The 18425-nt window shown below is 41.7% G+C and overlaps 1 protein-coding gene across 1 annotated transcript in view; it reads right to left on the bottom strand.

Annotated features, from left to right (window-relative positions):
* Window positions 1-248: 248 nt before the first annotated feature.
* Window positions 249-18425, bottom strand: part of dsc2l (desmocollin 2 like) — a 47408-nt gene continuing 29231 nt past the window's right edge. Inside the window, exons 11-16 of the mRNA XM_073045915.1 lie at window positions 13247-13389; window positions 10170-10400; window positions 9018-9242; window positions 7861-7991; window positions 5556-5858; window positions 249-3728 (exon numbers count right to left, since the gene is read on the bottom strand). Coding sequence (XP_072902016.1) covers window positions 3543-3728; window positions 5556-5858; window positions 7861-7991; window positions 9018-9242; window positions 10170-10400; window positions 13247-13389 — 1219 coding nt within the window. The 3' untranslated portion in view covers window positions 249-3542. The remainder of the gene's footprint in view (window positions 3729-5555; window positions 5859-7860; window positions 7992-9017; window positions 9243-10169; window positions 10401-13246; window positions 13390-18425) is intronic.

An 18425-nucleotide genomic window follows, 5' to 3' on the forward strand; every position in this document is an offset into this window, starting at 1 on the left:
TTCCTCACCACCTCTCCATCTGCCCCTTTTCTAGGCGCCACTCTCTGTTTTGGTAAACAGAAGAAATAGCACTGAAGTTATTAAATATCAACTGACTGAATTATGAGTTTAACATGCACTCTTTGCGAAATGATAGCTCCTTCAACTGTTCAGTCAATCTCAAAAGTTCTGTACACCTTCAAGGTCAATAAATTCACACGCACATTAATGCTTTTAAAAAGAAAACATCGCCTGCTGCAGAGTCCCAATTTTTATGTACAAGAGTAATTTTATTTTACAAGAATACAAAAAAATATCTATTACATCAAGAATGACACCATTGCAAACTAACATAGCATCGGCACAATTCATTTTAATAGCTAAAACTCCCATAGAAAGTTTGCAGAAAGATTATTTGGTAATATATAAAGGAGGCTGTTCAGCCCATTGTGCATACCATCTCACTGAAATGCAATCCACTCATTCTATCCCCCCCCCACAAGTTATTCACTGTAGCCCTGTAAATTTTCCCCAACTGCCATCTGAATCCTTTAAATAGTACACTTTACCACATTATGTCTAAGAGAAATGTTTCTCATATCGAGTTAAAAGTTGTCTGTTAGCATTTATAGCAAAGAAAACCATGGAAGCCCTATTTGTGTTTCAAGAACTCAGAGGGAAAAAACATTATTAAAGTTACAATCAGAAACACAAGTGACTACACATTGTCTGTGCTTACATTAGGTACCTTATTTTTAAGCACTGTACAGGTAAATTACATATTGAAGGACTAGACCAAGGGAAATGTTGGGAACTAACATTGAGGGAATTGTTGCTAACAATGCAGTGTCATACAGCAAAGGAACAGACCCTTCAGCCCAATTGGTCTACGCTAAGCAAGATTCCCACATAAATTAGACACACAAGAGACTGGAGATGCTAGAATCAGAAGTAACAGACAATCTGCTGAAATAACAGTGAGCAAAGCAGAACCTGTAGAGGGAAATGAACCATTGACATCGAGTCCTGATGCAGGGTTTTAACCCAAAAACCGCTGTCAGTTCCTTTCGTCTCAAAAACGCTGCTCAATCCAATGAATACCTCCGGCAGCATGTTTGTTGCTTCTATCTGCACTGGACCCATTTGCCCACGTTTAGGCCCCATATCCCTAAGCAGAGGCACAAGTTCAAATGTCTGCTGAGATGTCTATAAATTCAGAAATCTAATCTCAGCATCATTGACCTGTCCTTAAAATTATTATGCCACCAACCTTCAAGAAAGTCAATCTCCCTGACTCCATGCAACTGCAGTCTCTCAGCAATGTGATGGATGCCTTAACTGCCCGCAGGAATGGCCCAGCACAATCAGTTCAGGGCAGTAACTGCCAGCTCCACCTGGTTCTCTGCTCTAATGCCTGCCTGCCTGCCTTGGGTAGAATCTGGGAGTGCACCAATTGCGACCAAAATTTAACAGTGGAACACATTTTGTTTCTTAAGAAGGGAAGATAACATTTAACTCTTTAATGTAAAGAATTAAGACAAGTTTCTTGACCAATAAAACAGATAATATTCTTTAATTAAGACCCAATGAAGTATGCAATTATGTTTAAAAATTATTGAAGTGAAACATTAATGAAACTACCCCCTGGATCTATGGACTGTTTGTAGAACTGTATTGCTGTATGTTCTCATATTTACAATACTGACCTAATCTCAACTTTTGCATTTATACAACACTGTTAATGTGGTAAAAGGTTACCAGGTACTTCACTGGACTGAAGTCATACAGAATGAGTCATACTGGAGAAATAAACCTTGGACAGTTTTTTTTTTAAGTGTATCTTAAATCAAGGATAGAGGGCACAGAAGCTTGTATGATGATTTAGCTACACCTCTGTTGAGAACTTAGCTTCCAGAGCTTGCATTTAGTGTTCCCAGAGCCCCTGACACTAATACCAATAACCTTGGTCTTGGATCACAGCACAGTAACTCATTCCAACCTTCTTAGGAAGAAATATTAAGCTTGGTGGCAGCACCCGCAATGAGAATTGGTAGGTAACAGACAAGCAACGTATTCAAATGTAAAAACTAAATACCATTTGACAATCACAAACTTTCCCCTGAACTCTGCTACACTGTGGATAGGAGTGGTCCCTCATTTCAACATTCCAAGTGAATCCAAGGCAGGGGGACATCAAAGGATCAAATAGATTTCCCTTTCAGTAGCAATGCACTGAGTTCCAAGTAAGTAGCAACAGATGCCAGTGAGGAGACTCCAGAGAGTACAGGTGCTGGAATCTGAAGCAACAACCAAAATGCTGGAGGTCAGAATCCATGGCACGGCGGGGGCGGGGGGAGTGCATGACCAACATTTCTGTTGACCCAAAACATCAACTCTTCATTTCCTGCTAGGGATTCTGCCTGACCTGCTGAATTCCGCCAACATTTTGCTTTTAAGCAATCAGGACGAATTGCTTAGCTCCCACCCTTCACAGAACCAGATCAATCCATTGAAAGCATCACTGTACTATAAACAATGAAGGTTAATTTAGTGGCATTTGGCCATTTTGAAACGTTGATAAATCCATTTGAAACGTTTGAGATTGTAAAAGAAAGGAACAGGATGACTACTGACAGCATGTCTCCCTTTATGGAAGGCATGATCTGTGGAAATACAGTTGTTGAATATTCAAGGTTTAGATGGACAGATTTTTTGGGGAGTAAACAGCAAGGTGAAGATTGACATAAGGCTCCAATCAGTATGATCTTACTCAGTGTGGAAAGAGGAGCTCACGGCCTCTCGAGAACTTGATCCTTATAACTGGATTCACAGCACAAGAACAGGCCCAACAAGTCTATACTAGCCATCAATCACCTATCAACACATCCTGTTTACCTGTTCTTAGTCTGTAGATTTCTACCAGCTGATGATTCAAGATGCTCTTGAAATGCTGGGAGAGTCTCTGCCTCCACCAGCCCAACAGGCAGTGTGTTCCAGCTTCCAGTCATCCTCGGTGAAAAACTATCCTTCCTTACATCACTGACTAACTTTGATGTCATTGAACCAACACTCTCTGGTTCTAGACTTCTCTACAATAGAGTAAAGTGACTTCCTATTAACTTTATCTACACCCCTCAATTTTGTACATCCCAAAGAGGTCTCACCTCAGCATCCAACAGTCCAAGGAAGAAAGACAACCAAGTAAGTATTTCCTTGCATCCAATATAAAATTCCTTCTATAAGAATAATATTTTACAATAGCTTTACATTTAAGATATACATTATAAATTCAAATTAAAATGTACCATGCTTCTTCCTTTGCTGGTCATGAATAAAACTGATACATCTTTATTACAGATTTTTTTTGTTACATACTACAGGTAGTCATGAAACTTGACAAACTGATCAATTGCAGTGAATGTATCAAAGGAATGCGAGACAGCAACCAGGCTTGTAAATCTTCTGAAAGAAGCTTCAAACTACACAGAATAACATTCCCAAATAACATTTGCAAGTTTATAAAAGTGAAGAGGTTCAAGCTGGCTAAAGATCTAAAATATCTGTTATTTCTTTAATGAGAAGCTGCTCATGGGTCCAGACTTGGGTCCCAAACTGTTCATGAATTCCAGTCCTCTGGCGTCTACTACATCACCGGCAATGGACTCGTGAATGGAACTGACCCTTTCATGACTGAATTCAGGTACATAATCATACGGTACCCCAATATCTTCCTGCTCCTCTTCATACACCTTAAAACAAGAATCAAACATCAGTTAAAATTATGTAAACACTGGAACACATTCACCCATCCCTTTTCCAACCTCCCCACTACTTAAAAACAAACTTGTTTTCTCGCTTTCCAGTTCTAATGACTGATCTCTGAAATGTTAACAGTTTATCTCTACACAGAAACAGCCTGACCTGTGGAATTCTCTGTTTGCGTTTCAGATTGTGAAACCTGCAGTTGTTTGGATATTAATTCAAATAAACTAAATTAATATGCAAACATCACTGTCAAAGTTGAGAAGACCTCTTGATCTTTCAGTCTACCTCCTGATGGAACTTGAAGTTGTCAACCATCTCCACCTCAGTACCACTAAATGCATGGGGGGGGGGGGGGGGCATGTACCCTGCCCTTCTTCCTGAAGCCAGTGGCTGTGGGCATTAAGGAAATCAGAAAATTGAGGGTCAGGCCAGAGCGGACAGAAGTCACAGAAACAGCTAAGGAATGGTAGGGCAGGCTCGAGTACTACCTCATTAATATCCTTGATTAGATTAACATTTCAGTGAGCCAGCATGGACCCAGATTGATCAAATGTCCACTGTCTTCCCAGTATCACATTATTTATTGCAAATCACTTCAAACTATTCCCCTTGTCTTACTAAAATAAAGAAAAGGGGGAAAAGACAAGGTTTCTTCACAGAGGTATCCAGGAGTTTCTCCCTTAACAGTCATAAACTCCCTAAAAGTGGCATTGCAGGCAGACCAGGTAATGAAGCCAGCTTTTGGTTTGCTGGTCTTTGTAAGTCAGGGCCTTGAGTATAGAAGTTGGGACACTATGTTGCGATTGTACAAGACATTGCTGAGGTTGTATTTGGAGTATGGTATTCAGTGTTGGTAATACTGCAATAGGAAAGATAACATTAAGCTGGAAAGAGTGTAGAGGAGAAAGCAGAGGGTACAGGTTTAAGAGGAGAAGAGAGATTTATTAGGAACCCAAGCAGCAACTTTTCCATCCATATGGATGAAGCTGCCAGGTTCAAAGCAAATTTACTATCAAAATACATGCATATATTACCATATAACCCTGAGATTCACTTTCTTGTGGGTATACACAATAAACCCATAACAGAACAACCATAATAGAATTGATGACGACTAGTTCAACTAGTGTGCAAAAGACAACAAACTGTGCAAATAGAAAAGGAAATAAATAAATAAAGCTGCAATATTGAAAACATGAGATGAAGAGTCCTTGAAAGTGAGTCGATAGATTGTGAGAACATTTCAATGATGGGGCAAGTAAAGTTAAGTTATCCCCTTTGGTTCAAGAGAATGATGGTTGAGTAGTAGTAACTGTTTCTGAACCTAATGGATGTCTGAAGCTCTTGAAACTAGTTCCTGATGGCAGCAGTGGGAAGAGAGCATGTCCTAGGTGGTGGAGGTCCCTGATGATGGGTGCTGCTTTCCTGAAACAACCCTTGCAAGTTTGCTCAATGGTGAACAGGGCCTTGTCCACTATTTTTTTTAGGATTTTCCACATTCAAGGGCATTGGCGTCTCCATACCAAGCTATAATGCAGCCAGTGAATATACTTTTCAATACACAATTATAGAAGTCCGTCAATGTTTTATATGTCCTGTGAATGGTTGAGGCAGGTACATTAATGTCACTTAAAAGCTATTGGACAAGTACTTGGATAGGAAAAGTTTACAGCGATATGGTCCAATGCAGGAAAATGAGACCAGATTAGATGGGTACCTTGGTCAGAATGGGCCAGTTGGACTGAAGGGCTTGTTTCTGTGCTAACTGATTCCATGATTCTAAGCACAACATTTAACACATTAACATTCACCTGGTCAACTTGAGATCGAAGGATCTCTATCAAGCCATGACTCTTCCTTCGACCAAAAGTTGCCATCCCACCATCCTCATAGCTTTCCAAGTTCATGGGCATCATGCCATTCTGGTCATAGTGCACTCCATTTGTGATGGTGGTTATTTCTTGCGTCACTATCTGTGAACCAGGGTTGGTGACTGGCATGCCAACAACTGCGTAGCTGCCTTTTCCAATGTTGCTGTCATGTCCCACATTCATCCCACCGACATATCCAACATTTTCATCATAATTCCTGGGGATGTCCAATACTTTAAGATTCTGCAAAACATAAGTAAACAAATTGTACCTTTGTGTCCATGTTTGAAAACATTATGGCTACATAGCTATCCCAGAAATTGACTGTTTTCTTTTTATTCTAATTGTGTTCAATATATGGTTGTCTTGTGAATGCTGCTCATCTCATGCTCTATGCCTGTGATGCTGCTGCAAGTATTTCATTGCACCTGTGCATGTGTGTGAATGTGCACATGACAATAAACTTGACTGACTTTTCAACGGACATTTTACTCTATACCTTTTCTGGAATGAAAAATTCGTTACGTTTTTAAGGAGGAAATTTAAAAAGTTGAGCCAGTGTAATTGATGTAGTTCAGTTTAGATTTAGATTTAAGCCACAGTTCGTCAATGCTAAGATACTGGAGAGGCCACATCTCAAATGAACTATCAAATGAAAATTCCACAGCTCTTTCAGGTAGATGGAAACAATTCATGTATTACTACATTGGAGGCTATTCAGAACATCTTATCCACATTTAACAACCCCCATTTTGATTCTCATCATTTAACTTACTTTCTTAAGTTAATAGATGCTCCTTAGAATATAGGAGACCAAGGACAGATCTTATAGAGGCATCAAAATTATGAGTGGCACAGATAGGATGAGAGATCTTTTCTTCCAGCAATGGAGAATCAAAAACCAAGACATAGCTTTCATGTGACAAGTGAAAGGTTAAATAAGAACCTGATGGGCAACTTTGTTTTATACAGTGAGAAGTAGACATATGGAACCAGCTGCCAGACGAAGTAGTTGAGGCAGGTATATTGGATGCATTTAAGAGATGTGTACAGATATAGGGATAATAAAAGAATTTAGAGGGAGATGTGCCAAGGGCTGAGGAAAGGGATTAGCCTGAACATGCATCTTAGTCAACATGGACATGGATGAGCGAAAAGGCCTTTCTTTGTGATGTCTGACTCTATGGCTCCTCTGTGATTCTTCTATCATTTGCCTACATGACGAGTAATAAAACTAGAAAATAATAGAAACACTTAGTAGATCAGTCAACATTTCCAGAATGAGAAACAGCTGTATTCCAGGTCCAAGACATTTCCTCCAATTGTTTTTGATGCTAACTCTCCTCCTTTGCAACAGATGCCAATAGTTGCTTCTGGTGTCCTGGATAGTTTTGGTAGGGACAGTTTTACTTCAAGGAAGACTTGGTTCAAATTAGAATGAGATGGAGACCAAAAAGAGGAACAGAGCCATGATTTGGGTGAAGAAAGGTGCAGGGAAGGGTGAGAAACTTTAGAAGAAGCAGGGTACAAGGAAAGCATCGTTCTTTGTTCCATTTTCAGTACAAACTCATTGTAGAATGGAGGTGGAGAATGTTACAGAAATATTTTAAATTTTGAGAAACATTAATGTTAACAGCCTTTATCCCACGGTAGGGAGAGTCCAAAACTAGGGAACATAGATTTGAGGTGAGAGGAGAAAAGTTTTAAAGGGACCTGAAGGGATACAGAAGGTGTTAAGACTGCCAGTGAAATAGTTGAGGCAGGTACAACAGTAACACTTAAACAAGTACATTGAGGGGTGGAGTGTGGAGAGATTGCAACAAATTAGGACTAGATGGCTGAGCACTTGGACGGTTTTAACGAAGGGCTGCACCCATGTTGTACTGCTTATGACTCGGTGACATTGGAACAGAGTGATGGGAAGGAATGAACAGAGAATAACCAATTTTTAATTCCCAAGCTTATGAGCCAAACTGATTCCACCCTTCACGCCGAATGGCTAAACTCTGCGTGTGGATTGGCACAATGCAGCTCTGTGACAGTTTATTATCCATTTCAGACAAGTACTGAGGCACATTACAGTGCAATTGACTGGAAAGTACAATCAATAGCATTTGGAAACCAAAAGCATAAAAATCTTTCAGTGGACTTGAACCAAGATCTTCTAGTTCAGAGACAAGACTGCTGTCATGAGCCAAGGTTATAAAATGTCTAGTACAATGCACAGACTTGGAGAGGAACCCACCATATCTTGCTGACCACCACCTTCTTCATTGGAGACAATGAGGCTCTGCTGATATTGACCATGGGGAATGAATGGAGGCCTTTTCTTTCTATCATTCCCACAATACAATGCAAAAGCTGCCATAAGTAAGCCTGTTAAGAATGATAGAAGAGGATTACTGACATTTTCATTAACACATAAAGCACATAACCCAACTAATTTAGTGTACGATTTTTGATCATCTCTGGGGTATGATCTCTTGATTTAGGGACTTATGACATATGATCAAGCTCCTTGATATTATTAAATTCACAAATCTGATGTACGTTCATACATGTTAACTACTGCGAGGGGGGGGGGGGGAACTAACTTCTTCTCTCTCCACTTTTAGTCTTTTTTTCTTATTAGCCTTTGTGCAATAACAGAGAGCAGGGTTCGATCCTGACCTCAAATGCTGTCTTGTGTGGAATTTGCATACAATCCCTTTGACCGCATGGGTTTCCTCTGGGTGCTCTGGTTTCCTCTCACATTTTAAAGACATCCTGCTCAGTGGGTTAATTAGCTGCTCTAAATTGCCCCTAGTGTGTGGATGAGTGGTAGAAACCAGGGAAGTTGGTGGGAAAGTGAGTAGATTAAAAAGAAAATTAATATGGAACAGTACAGCACCAGAACAGGCCTTTCGGCCCATGTTTAACGTTGATAATTGGTGCAGACCTGAAGGGCCCACTTCTTTACTGCGTTTCCCCTATACCCTGGTTCAATCACATTGAAGGGTCTGAAATCATACTGGCCTGGGAGATTGTAGTCACCATGACAATAACAAGTTAGCAGATATCAGAATCTGGAATAATACACAAACTACTGGAGCATCTCAGCAGATCTTGCTGTGTCTGTGGAGAAAAATGAACAGTCGACATTTCTGGCCGAGACTCTTCATCTCAACCTGAAATGTTGACTGTCCATTTCCCTCCACGAATGCCGCCTGAGCCGCTGAGCTCCTCCAGCAGTTTGTCCTGTTTTAATAGCCAATATGATACAAATTATGATTTTTTTCTTAAATTAGGATTTAATTAATTGGTAATTAAACTCCTAATCTGCCTTAATAGGGTTTCACCTTGCATTCACTGACCAGAGTGTAAAGCATTTTAAAGGTTAAACAATCGTGATTTAAAACTTACATAGCAGTAACAAAGCAGCCAGAAACATGGTAAGGATTCCCAGACCACCAAGAACTGCTTTCTTTGATGCAAGTCTGCTAGAGCATTGCATTCCATTAAGGCATTCACATACGGTGATCCGCAATGTTTCCTTGCTCTCACGGTGTTGTTGATCCTGAATAATGATGGGAACCTCAAAGTATCCAGGGACAATATCAGCTGTTGGCTTCATATAGGCAAAGGATCCTGGAAGACAAAGGACAAGGAATTAGAGCTGATCAATCAAAATCAAGATTAGTGCACAGGGCACTGACATACTCCAATTCCTCCTACAATCCCAGTCAAGGTAATGAAGCACAAAACCATGTCAGCTAGTGTGGTAAAGCAGTAAAGCATAATCAAGACCACACCCACCCCAGACATTCTATTCTCTCTCCTACTGGACAGGAGATACAAAAGCCTAAAAGCACAACCCACCAGGTTCATGGACTGCTGCTGCTATCCCACTATTTTAAGACTATTGAACAGCTCCCTAGCATAATTTGGACATTTGACCTGCCAGCTTACTTCGTCTGCTTGCACTGTATTTACTCTAACTGTAATATTATTTTCTGCATTGTTATTGTTTCTCCTTGTCCAACCTCACTGACCTATTGTATAAACTGATCTACGTAGATGGCTTGCAAAACAAAGTTTCACTGTACCTCAGTACAAGTGACAACAATAAACCAACCTCACCAGCAAATTTCAGTTTCTGTTGGTATACGAACAAAAGCTTTTCACCGTATCTCAGTGCCTGTGATAACAATAAACTAATACCCCTATTACTGAAGCAAGTGTTTTTTAAAAAAAATTCTACATTTACTTAATTACTAGAGTTTAAATTTCCAGCTGCCACTGTGGCATTCGAACTCGTGTCTCTGGATGGATAGCCCAGAAATTACTGTTATTCCATAGATGTAACTGTCCTGTCACTGTACTTCTACCACAAACACCAAACTGGCTGCAAGTCTCACATTACAGATAATGAGCTTCTATGATGGCAGTCATGAAGATTTGCATTTAATAATGTAGAATGATCATCTACAGTTAAGTATTATCACTTACAGACAGACACCTAGAAAGGCAATACAAATCACAAATAGCGAAATACAGACACGAATTTAACCGTACCCATTTCACTGAAGATCATCCACTTATTTTTAATCTCAGGTGCATCATTTGGCAGGAGAAATCTGAATGGAGCTGTGTTGGGTGATGCATCATGATCCTCAGCTGAAATATTTACAAACGGTTCGGGTCCGTTCTCACAAATGAACAGGTCTTTATTGGAGACAAATGGACTGTTGTCATTGAGGTCAATCAGGTTTATCACCACGGTCCCAGTGCTTGTTCTCGCTGCGACTTTTAATGGAACAAAAGAAAAGACCACATTGTCGTAAAATAAAAACTTTCAACCATTTCAGACAACTTTTCAAAGACGCGAAAAAAGACAGGTGGAAGCAAGAAGTCCCATGATGCCGGGTTTAAGAGCAGCTATTTCTCTTCAACCACTTGGAATATTGTCAGTAGTTTTGGACCCCTCACCCAAGATATGCTGGCATGAGACAGGGTCTACAGGAGGTTCACGAGAATGATTTCAGGAATGAAAGGATTAAAATATGAGGAGCATTTCATGGATCTGGGACTGTACTCACTGGTGTTTACAAGCATAAGGGAGGGGAGGGCGATCTCATTGAAACCTATCAAAAGGTCTAGAGAGAGTGGATGTACAGAAGTCTAGGACCAGAGGGTACAGCCTCAGAGTCGAAGGTAGAAAAGAGCTGATGAGGAATTTCTTTAGCCAGAGTATTGTGAATCTGTGGAATTCTTTGTGACAGACAGCTTGAAGACCAAGTCCTTGAGTATATTTAAAATGGAGGTTGACAGGTTCTTGATTAGTCAGGGAGTCAAAGGTTAGAGGGAGAAGGCAAGAGAATAGGATTGAGAGGGATAATAGATCAGCCATGGTGGAATGGTGGAGCAGACTCGATGGGCTGAATGGCCTGATCATACTCCCATGTTTTATGGGTTCAATTTTTAGGATCAACCGGCACTACCCTAATCATTACAGTTTAGGAACACCATTACCACTTCGATCATTTAGCATCAAATTGAACTTGCTCTTGTTCTGTTTATGTTTCGTCTTACAAATGCTAATTGCCTGATGCTATGCATCTGTGATGCTGGTACAAGTGAGTTTTTCATTTCACCTGTGAACTTGAATGTGTTTGTTTTAATTTCCCTTCTTTTAAAATTGATTTAGTTTGCCCTGTTGATTCTATAGCCTTTGAATAATTATCAATATGAAATTTTGTGGAATCAAAGAAACAAAGTGGGGATACGGGTAGTGAAGGCAACATAGGGTGTACTTGACTTCAGCAACTGTTACACTGAGTACAGGAATTGGGACGTTATGCTGCAGCTGTACTGTTCATTGGTCAGGCTACACTATTGTGTTCAGTTCTGGTCACCACACTGTAGGAGGGTTATGATTAAGCTAGGGTGGGTGCAGAGTCAGAAGGAGATATTGGATAGTCTGAGATATTGGAAAGGAGTCCAAGGGGTGACCTACAGAGGTTTATAAAAGTAGGAGAGGCAAAAGGTAGGATACACAGGAGACAGAAGGCTGCAGATGCTGAAAATCTGGAGCAACGCACAAACGAGCTGGAGGATCTCAGCAGGCCAGACAGCATCTACAGAGGAAAATGGACAGTCGCTGTTTCGTCAAGAGCATTCATCTGGACTTCACTTGCATAAACAAGGTGTGTGGTCACAGTGCATCTCTCAGGGTTGTGAAGTCTGAAGCAGGAGGATGTAGATTTAAGGCAAGATGGGACAGATTTAAAGGGGATTTGTGCTGCAAGTTTTCCCACAAAGGGTGCTGAGTATATGGAATGAACTGCCAGAGGAAATGGTAGAGGCATGTTCACTTACACAAGTTTAGGGTGAAAGGTGAAATATTTCAGGGGAATGTGAGGGGGAACTACTTCACTAAGATGGTAGTGCAAATGAGGTACGAGCTGCCAGCAGAAGGGGCCAATGTATTCCGCCCCTATGCCTCCAAGCCCCCACCCTTCCACGTACCTATCCGAGAGCTTCTGCAAATGATACCTTCGCATTTGCCTCAACCACTTGCTCTGGCAGCTCATTCCACATACCCTCCACCCCATGTGCGATAAAGTTGGCCCTCAGGTTCTTTTTAAAATTTCCCCTCGCACTCCAAATCTGTACACCCTAGTTTTGGACTCCCGCAACCCTGGAGAAAAAACTGTTAACGTCTACCTTCTACAAGATCACCCCTCATTCTCCTGCATTTCAAAGAACAAAAACTTAACCTGGCCAACCTCTTCATATAACTCAGGCTTTCTAGCCCTGGCAACATCCTCATGAATCCCCTCTGAACTCTCTGGTTTAACCAGGCCTTTTTGACCATAACTGTACATTTTCTCAGATGTTTGGAGTTCTCTACCCAAGAAGGCTGTGGAGGTTCAGTCACCCAATATAATGAAGTAACAAAGGGTATCAGGGGATATGGTATCGGCATAGGAAAGTGGTGCTGTCTTAAAGGACCAAGGGGCTCGTCTCTTCCTTGGCTACTGATTGAGCAAAACCAGACCCAGTTGGTGCAATGCCCACACTAGACAGGAAACACAAGTAGTAAATCTCTGCTTTGGATACCCAGATAACAGGAAGGTCAGGGGTAAAATGGGCAAAACGTATTGCACTATTTTTTCCCCCATGCAATTGCCCACATTAATTTAGTATCTAGTTGGAGATGCAAAGCAAGCAGATAATCTGGCTTTAATTTGCCTTTTATTTGCCATAAAATAAATAAATCTACAGAAATAGGTCCTTCAGGTGACCGAGCCACATTGATATTACTAATCCTACCATCAACCCAATCTATTCTTTCCATGAACTCCAACCAGATTCTACCATCCACACTGTGCCAATTTACCTTACAGCGTGCTTATCTTCGGGATGAAGGAGGAAGTTTCAGCACGAGCTGGGGGTGGAAGGAGGAGGAGATCATGCAGTCACAGGGAGAATCTGCCAATTCCACATAGACAGCACCCAAGGTCAGGATTGAACCTGGCCACAATATCTCGCCCCAAAGCACGTTTATCCCACATTACATTTCCTTCCTGGCTCCAGAGATGTATTACAATTGCCGGTACACTAACGATATCCTTTGAAGTTTTACTTACTATCATCAATAGCCAGCACTGTCACATTGTACTTGTTGTGTTTTACATACATGGACTCCCTGTCCAGTATGGCTGTTGTCCAGATCTTTCCAGTTTTGGAATCGATGGAGATCCAGTCTGCTGGGTCAGTTAACTCGCGATACCTGAATACAAACCAGATTGACAGCATTTCAATGCAGGGTCATTAGAAGTTTAGCTGAACGATTACTGTTTAAGTGAACATCTACGAATGCAATAACTTGACCTTGTTGATACGCACACTGCTGAAGACCAACCACAAATGTCTTTTTTCTTTTTTAAATGACTTTTTAAAGCTTGGATTATCTCTTGTGGAAGCTTCCTCCGGACAGGCCCAGCTCTAATCAGCTTTCCCAGCTTCTTCACAAACAAGCTTCACTGGATGTGGTGGAGCCAGAAACTTTAGCTTTTCTCAGTTGTTCAGTCAGTACAACCCATCTGCCTACAAAGCAAGTCAAGGTGACTGACTTTAATGATTAACAGAAGCTGGCCACTGGGCTCATTTACTTCTTGCTGTTGTTTCCTCACAACCCCCAACCCTTCACATTGGCAAGTTGTGAGATCACCCAATTTGCAAGTAATAATGTAAAAGCAAACCATGATTTAAATGTGGTGAGCCTATCAAATGTTGTTGCATAAAGATCCTGGGGTTCAGAACATAGAACAGTGGAGCACACGAGTAGGTCACTTGGCAACACATGTCTATGCTGACCAGGGTACCACTTTACACTAATTCCATCCCCAGGCACATGGTCCAAATCCTTCACTTCCCTACTTGTTTATCTGCCTGTTGAAACGTTTCTGAAACGGCACTATTGTATCCACTTCCACAAGGAAGTAGACACCCCTGGAAGCCCATTCCAGGCAGCTATCTTTAGTGTTTACCTGCAGCGCACACTCTCTGTCGTTCTCACACATCGTTACTAGTTTACCTTGTTCTACCGCAATGTGCCATGTAATAACCTGATCTGTATGAATGGTATAGAAGACAAGTTTTTCACTGCATCTTGGTACATGTGACAATAATAATTCAATTCCAATTTACACTTTACCCCACCTTTAAACTCTAAAATTAAAAATCATGTCCGGTGAGGTTTTAACTTTTTTACCTGGGGGTTAAAAAGATTCTGACTGTCTACTCAATCTGTGCCCCTTTTAATTCTAAAACCCTTGTCAGGCATCTCTTTAGTCTCCAGTAAAAAAACAACCCAAGTTTGTCCAACCTTTCCATATAACTCATACCCTCTAACCCGGGCAGCATCCTGGTAAACCTCTTCTGCACCCTCTTCACATCTTCCTTGCAACAGGGTAACCAGAACTGCACACAATACTCTACATGGAATCTAATCAAAGTCACCATGAAACACAAAATTGACCTGGAGCAACATATTAGGGTGACTGAGAGAATGTTTCCATTAACACAAAGGACGTGGAAAATTTAAAAAAAGGATGGTTTGGATGCAACTTACAAGAAACTAATGAGACCACACCCGGAGTTCTCTGAACAGTTTTATTCTTTATATTTAAGTATTTATTTGCATCGTGCAGTGCAGAAAAGATTCTGGAATGAATGCACTGATGTGCAAAGAAATGGCAAGCATTGGAGTTTAGAAAAATCATGATCTGACAGGGTACTAAAAGTGAATGCCAAGAAGACCTTTCCCCTAATGGAGTATCTGGAACTGGGGGATGCATTCTGAACATTGAGACTTATTTCAGAAGGAAATTGATTTATTATTGTCACGTATACTGACAAACAGTGACAAAGATTTGTTTTGTGTGTCATGCAGACAGATTATTTCAGATACAAGTACATTGAAGTAGTACGAAAGGAAAGCATTAATGGAATGCAAAATAACATATTACATTTACAGAGGAGACGCAGTGCAGGGCCACAAGAAGGTATCATTTCCATTCAAGCTCCACACAGAAGCTGCCCTTTGGTCTGGTGGTGACCAGGTGAGAGGTCTTTATGTTGGCTGGCTTCTCAAGGCAGAAGGGAGTGTAGATGAATTCAGTGGGGCAGTGGGGGGGGGGGGGGGGTAACAAATTCTATGATATGCCGAGCTGTGTCCACAACCCTGCGATTCCTTGCCATCTTGGGCAGATCAGTTGCCGTACCAAGCCATGGAGCATCCAGACAGAAGGGCTTCTATGATGCATCTACAGTAAGTGGTGAAGGTCATCAGGGACAGGCTACATTTCCTCAAACTTTGAGCAAGTAGAGGAGCTGGTGTGTGAGGAGGATTTCCCCCCCCCATCAGTGGGCTGTGAATCTTTGGAATTCTTTCCATCCAGAGAGTTATGAAGGGGGACCTAGTGAATATTTTCAAGGGAGAGTTCTGTAGGTGTTTAAACTGCAAAGAATCAAGGGGTCTGGGGAGAGAAGAGAAAATTGGTCTTGAGGTCAAGATTGGTTCAGACTTCATCTTTCTATCAGACTTAAGGGGCTGTTTGCTCTCACCCTGCATCTGTTTCCTGATCTCTGGACGTTGTCCAGATATTCTCACCTTACCTGTGCGAGTTTATTGTGAGCAATACAGATATCACATACACAACATTACACCAATGCCTGTCGTATTGGAGATTCATAGTACAGTACAGCACAATACAGGCCCTTCGAGCCACAATGTTGTGCCGACCTTTTGACTTACTCCAACATCAATCTAACCCTTCCCTCCCACATGGCTCATCAGGTTTGTTTCATTTATGTGCCTATATAAGAATCTCTAAAATGTCTCCAATATATCTGTACAGCTGACATCCATCTCCCTACCTCTGGAATCACACCCGACACTTTCCTCCAATAACCTTAAAATTATGCCTTCTCATATTAGCCAGTACTGCACTGGGAAAAAGGTGCTGGCTGTTCACTCAGTCAATGCCTCTTATCATTTTATACACCTCTATCATCACTTTATTCTCCCTCATTCCAAAAAGAAAAATCCTAGCTCACTTAACCTTTCCTCATAAGACCTGCTCTCTAAACCAGGCAGCATCCTGATAGATATCCTCTGCAATCTCTCTAAAGCTTTTGTAACAAGAGAACAGGCACCAAACATAAAACATTCTCCATGAGTACATCAGTTACAAGCAGAAATGGATAGGCTGGATTTGGTTTTCCATGGAGCAAAGGAAACTGAGGGGTAACTTTACAGGTATATAACATTACAACAGGAAAAGATGGGACAGATTGTGATCTTTTTCTGATAGAAGCAGTTTGAAGAACAAGAGGGTTCAGGATTAAGATGAGGGGGAGAGGATTAAAAGGGAACTTGAGGGCATAGTAGTGCACTGGGTGGGGCCACAGCATCGGAGAGCCAGAGGCCTGAACTCAATCCTGAACTTGTGTGCTCTCTGTGTGAATCTTGCACATTGGCCCTGTGCCCTCACGGGTTTCCTACCACCATCTAAAAATATGCAGATTGGTAGACTAGATGATCACTGTCAATTGCCCCAGTGTGGGTAAATGGCAGAAACTGCAGGGCGAGTTGATGGGAGTGTCAGGAGAATAAACCAATAGTACTGATGTAGAACACATGTTAACTGGTGCATTCAGCATGGCCTGGCCTGCTTCTTTGCGGTCTTTCTCTGTGATTCCAGTATTATCTGCACACCCCCGCCCCCCGCTCAGTGTGGTGTGAACGTGGAATGAACTGCAAGTGGAAATTGAAGATGTGGATTTCTTTGTAATGTTTAAGATAAGTTTGGATAGGTAGATGCATGGGAGGGGTTTGAAGTAATTTGTTCTGGGTACAGGCAGATGGAACTAGTTGAAGACTCGGATTGCACGGTCTGCATGGGCGGAAAGACCGGTTTCTCTGCTGCAGTGTTCCATGACCCAGGGGGGCAAGCTGGAATGCACTACAGAGGAGATGGTGGAATCAGATACTGTCACTGTGTTTAAGTGACAATGAGACAGACACTTCAGTAGGTAATTCATAGAAGGGTATGGTCTTAATGCAGGCAAATGTGACTAGCCAAAAGATCAGCATTACTAGAACTACAAGGGAATGCCATACTAGATCTAGTATTAGATAACGAACTGGGTCAGGTCACAGATCTGTCAGTGGGTGAGCATCTGGGGGACAGTGATCACCGCTCCCTGACCTTTAGCATTATCATGGAAAACGACAGAATCAGAGAGGACAGGAAATTTTTTAATTGGGGAAGGGCAAATTATGATGCTATAAAGCTAGAACTTGCGGGTGTGAATTGGGATAATGTTTTTGCAGGGAAATGTACTATGGACATGTGGTTGATGTTTAGGGATCTCTTGCAAGATGTTAGGGATAAATTTGTCCCGGTGAGGAAGATAAAGAATGGTAGGTGAAGGAACCATGGGTGACAAGTGAAGTGGAAAATCTAGTCAGGTGGAAGAAGGCAGCATACACGAGGTTTAGGAAGCAAGGATCAGATGGGTCTATTGAGGAATATAGGGTAGCAAGAAAGAAGCTTAAGAAGGGGCTGAGAAGAGCAAGAAGGGGGCATGAGAAGGTCTTGGCGAGTAGGGTAAAGGAAAACCCCAAAGCATTCTTCAATTAAGTGAAGAACAAAAGGATGACAGGAGTGAAGGTAGGACCGATTAGAGATAAAAGTGGGAAGATGTGCCTGGAGGCTGTGGAAGTGAGCGAGGTCCTCAATGAATACTTCTCTTCGGTATTCACCACTGAGAGGGAACTTGATGACGGTGAGGACAATATGAGTGAGGTTGATGTTCTGGAGCATGTTGATATTAAGGGAGAGGAGGTGTTGGAGTTGTTAAAATACATTAGGACGGATAAGTCCCCGAGGCCTGATGGAATATTCCCCAGGCTGCTCCACAAGGCAAGGGAAGAGATTGCTGAGCCTCTGGCTAGGATCTTTATGTCCTCGTTGTCCACGGGAATGGTACCGGAGGATTGGAGTGAGGCAAATGTTGTCCCCTTGTTCAAAAAAGGTAGTAGGGATAGTCCAGGTAATTATAGACCAGAGAGCCTTACGCCTGTGGTGGGAAAGCTGTTGGAAAAGATTCTTAGAGATAAGATCTATGGGCATTTACAGAATCGTGGTCTGATCAGGGACAGTCAGCATGGTTTTGTGAAGGGCAGATCGTGCCTAACAAGCCTGATAGAGTTATTTGAGGTGACCAGGCATATAGATGAGGGTAGTGCAGTGGATG

The sequence above is a fragment of the Hemitrygon akajei genome, chromosome 1 (assembly GCF_048418815.1).
Source record: "Hemitrygon akajei chromosome 1, sHemAka1.3, whole genome shotgun sequence".
In the NCBI taxonomy this organism is placed as follows: Eukaryota; Metazoa; Chordata; class Chondrichthyes; order Myliobatiformes; family Dasyatidae; genus Hemitrygon; species Hemitrygon akajei.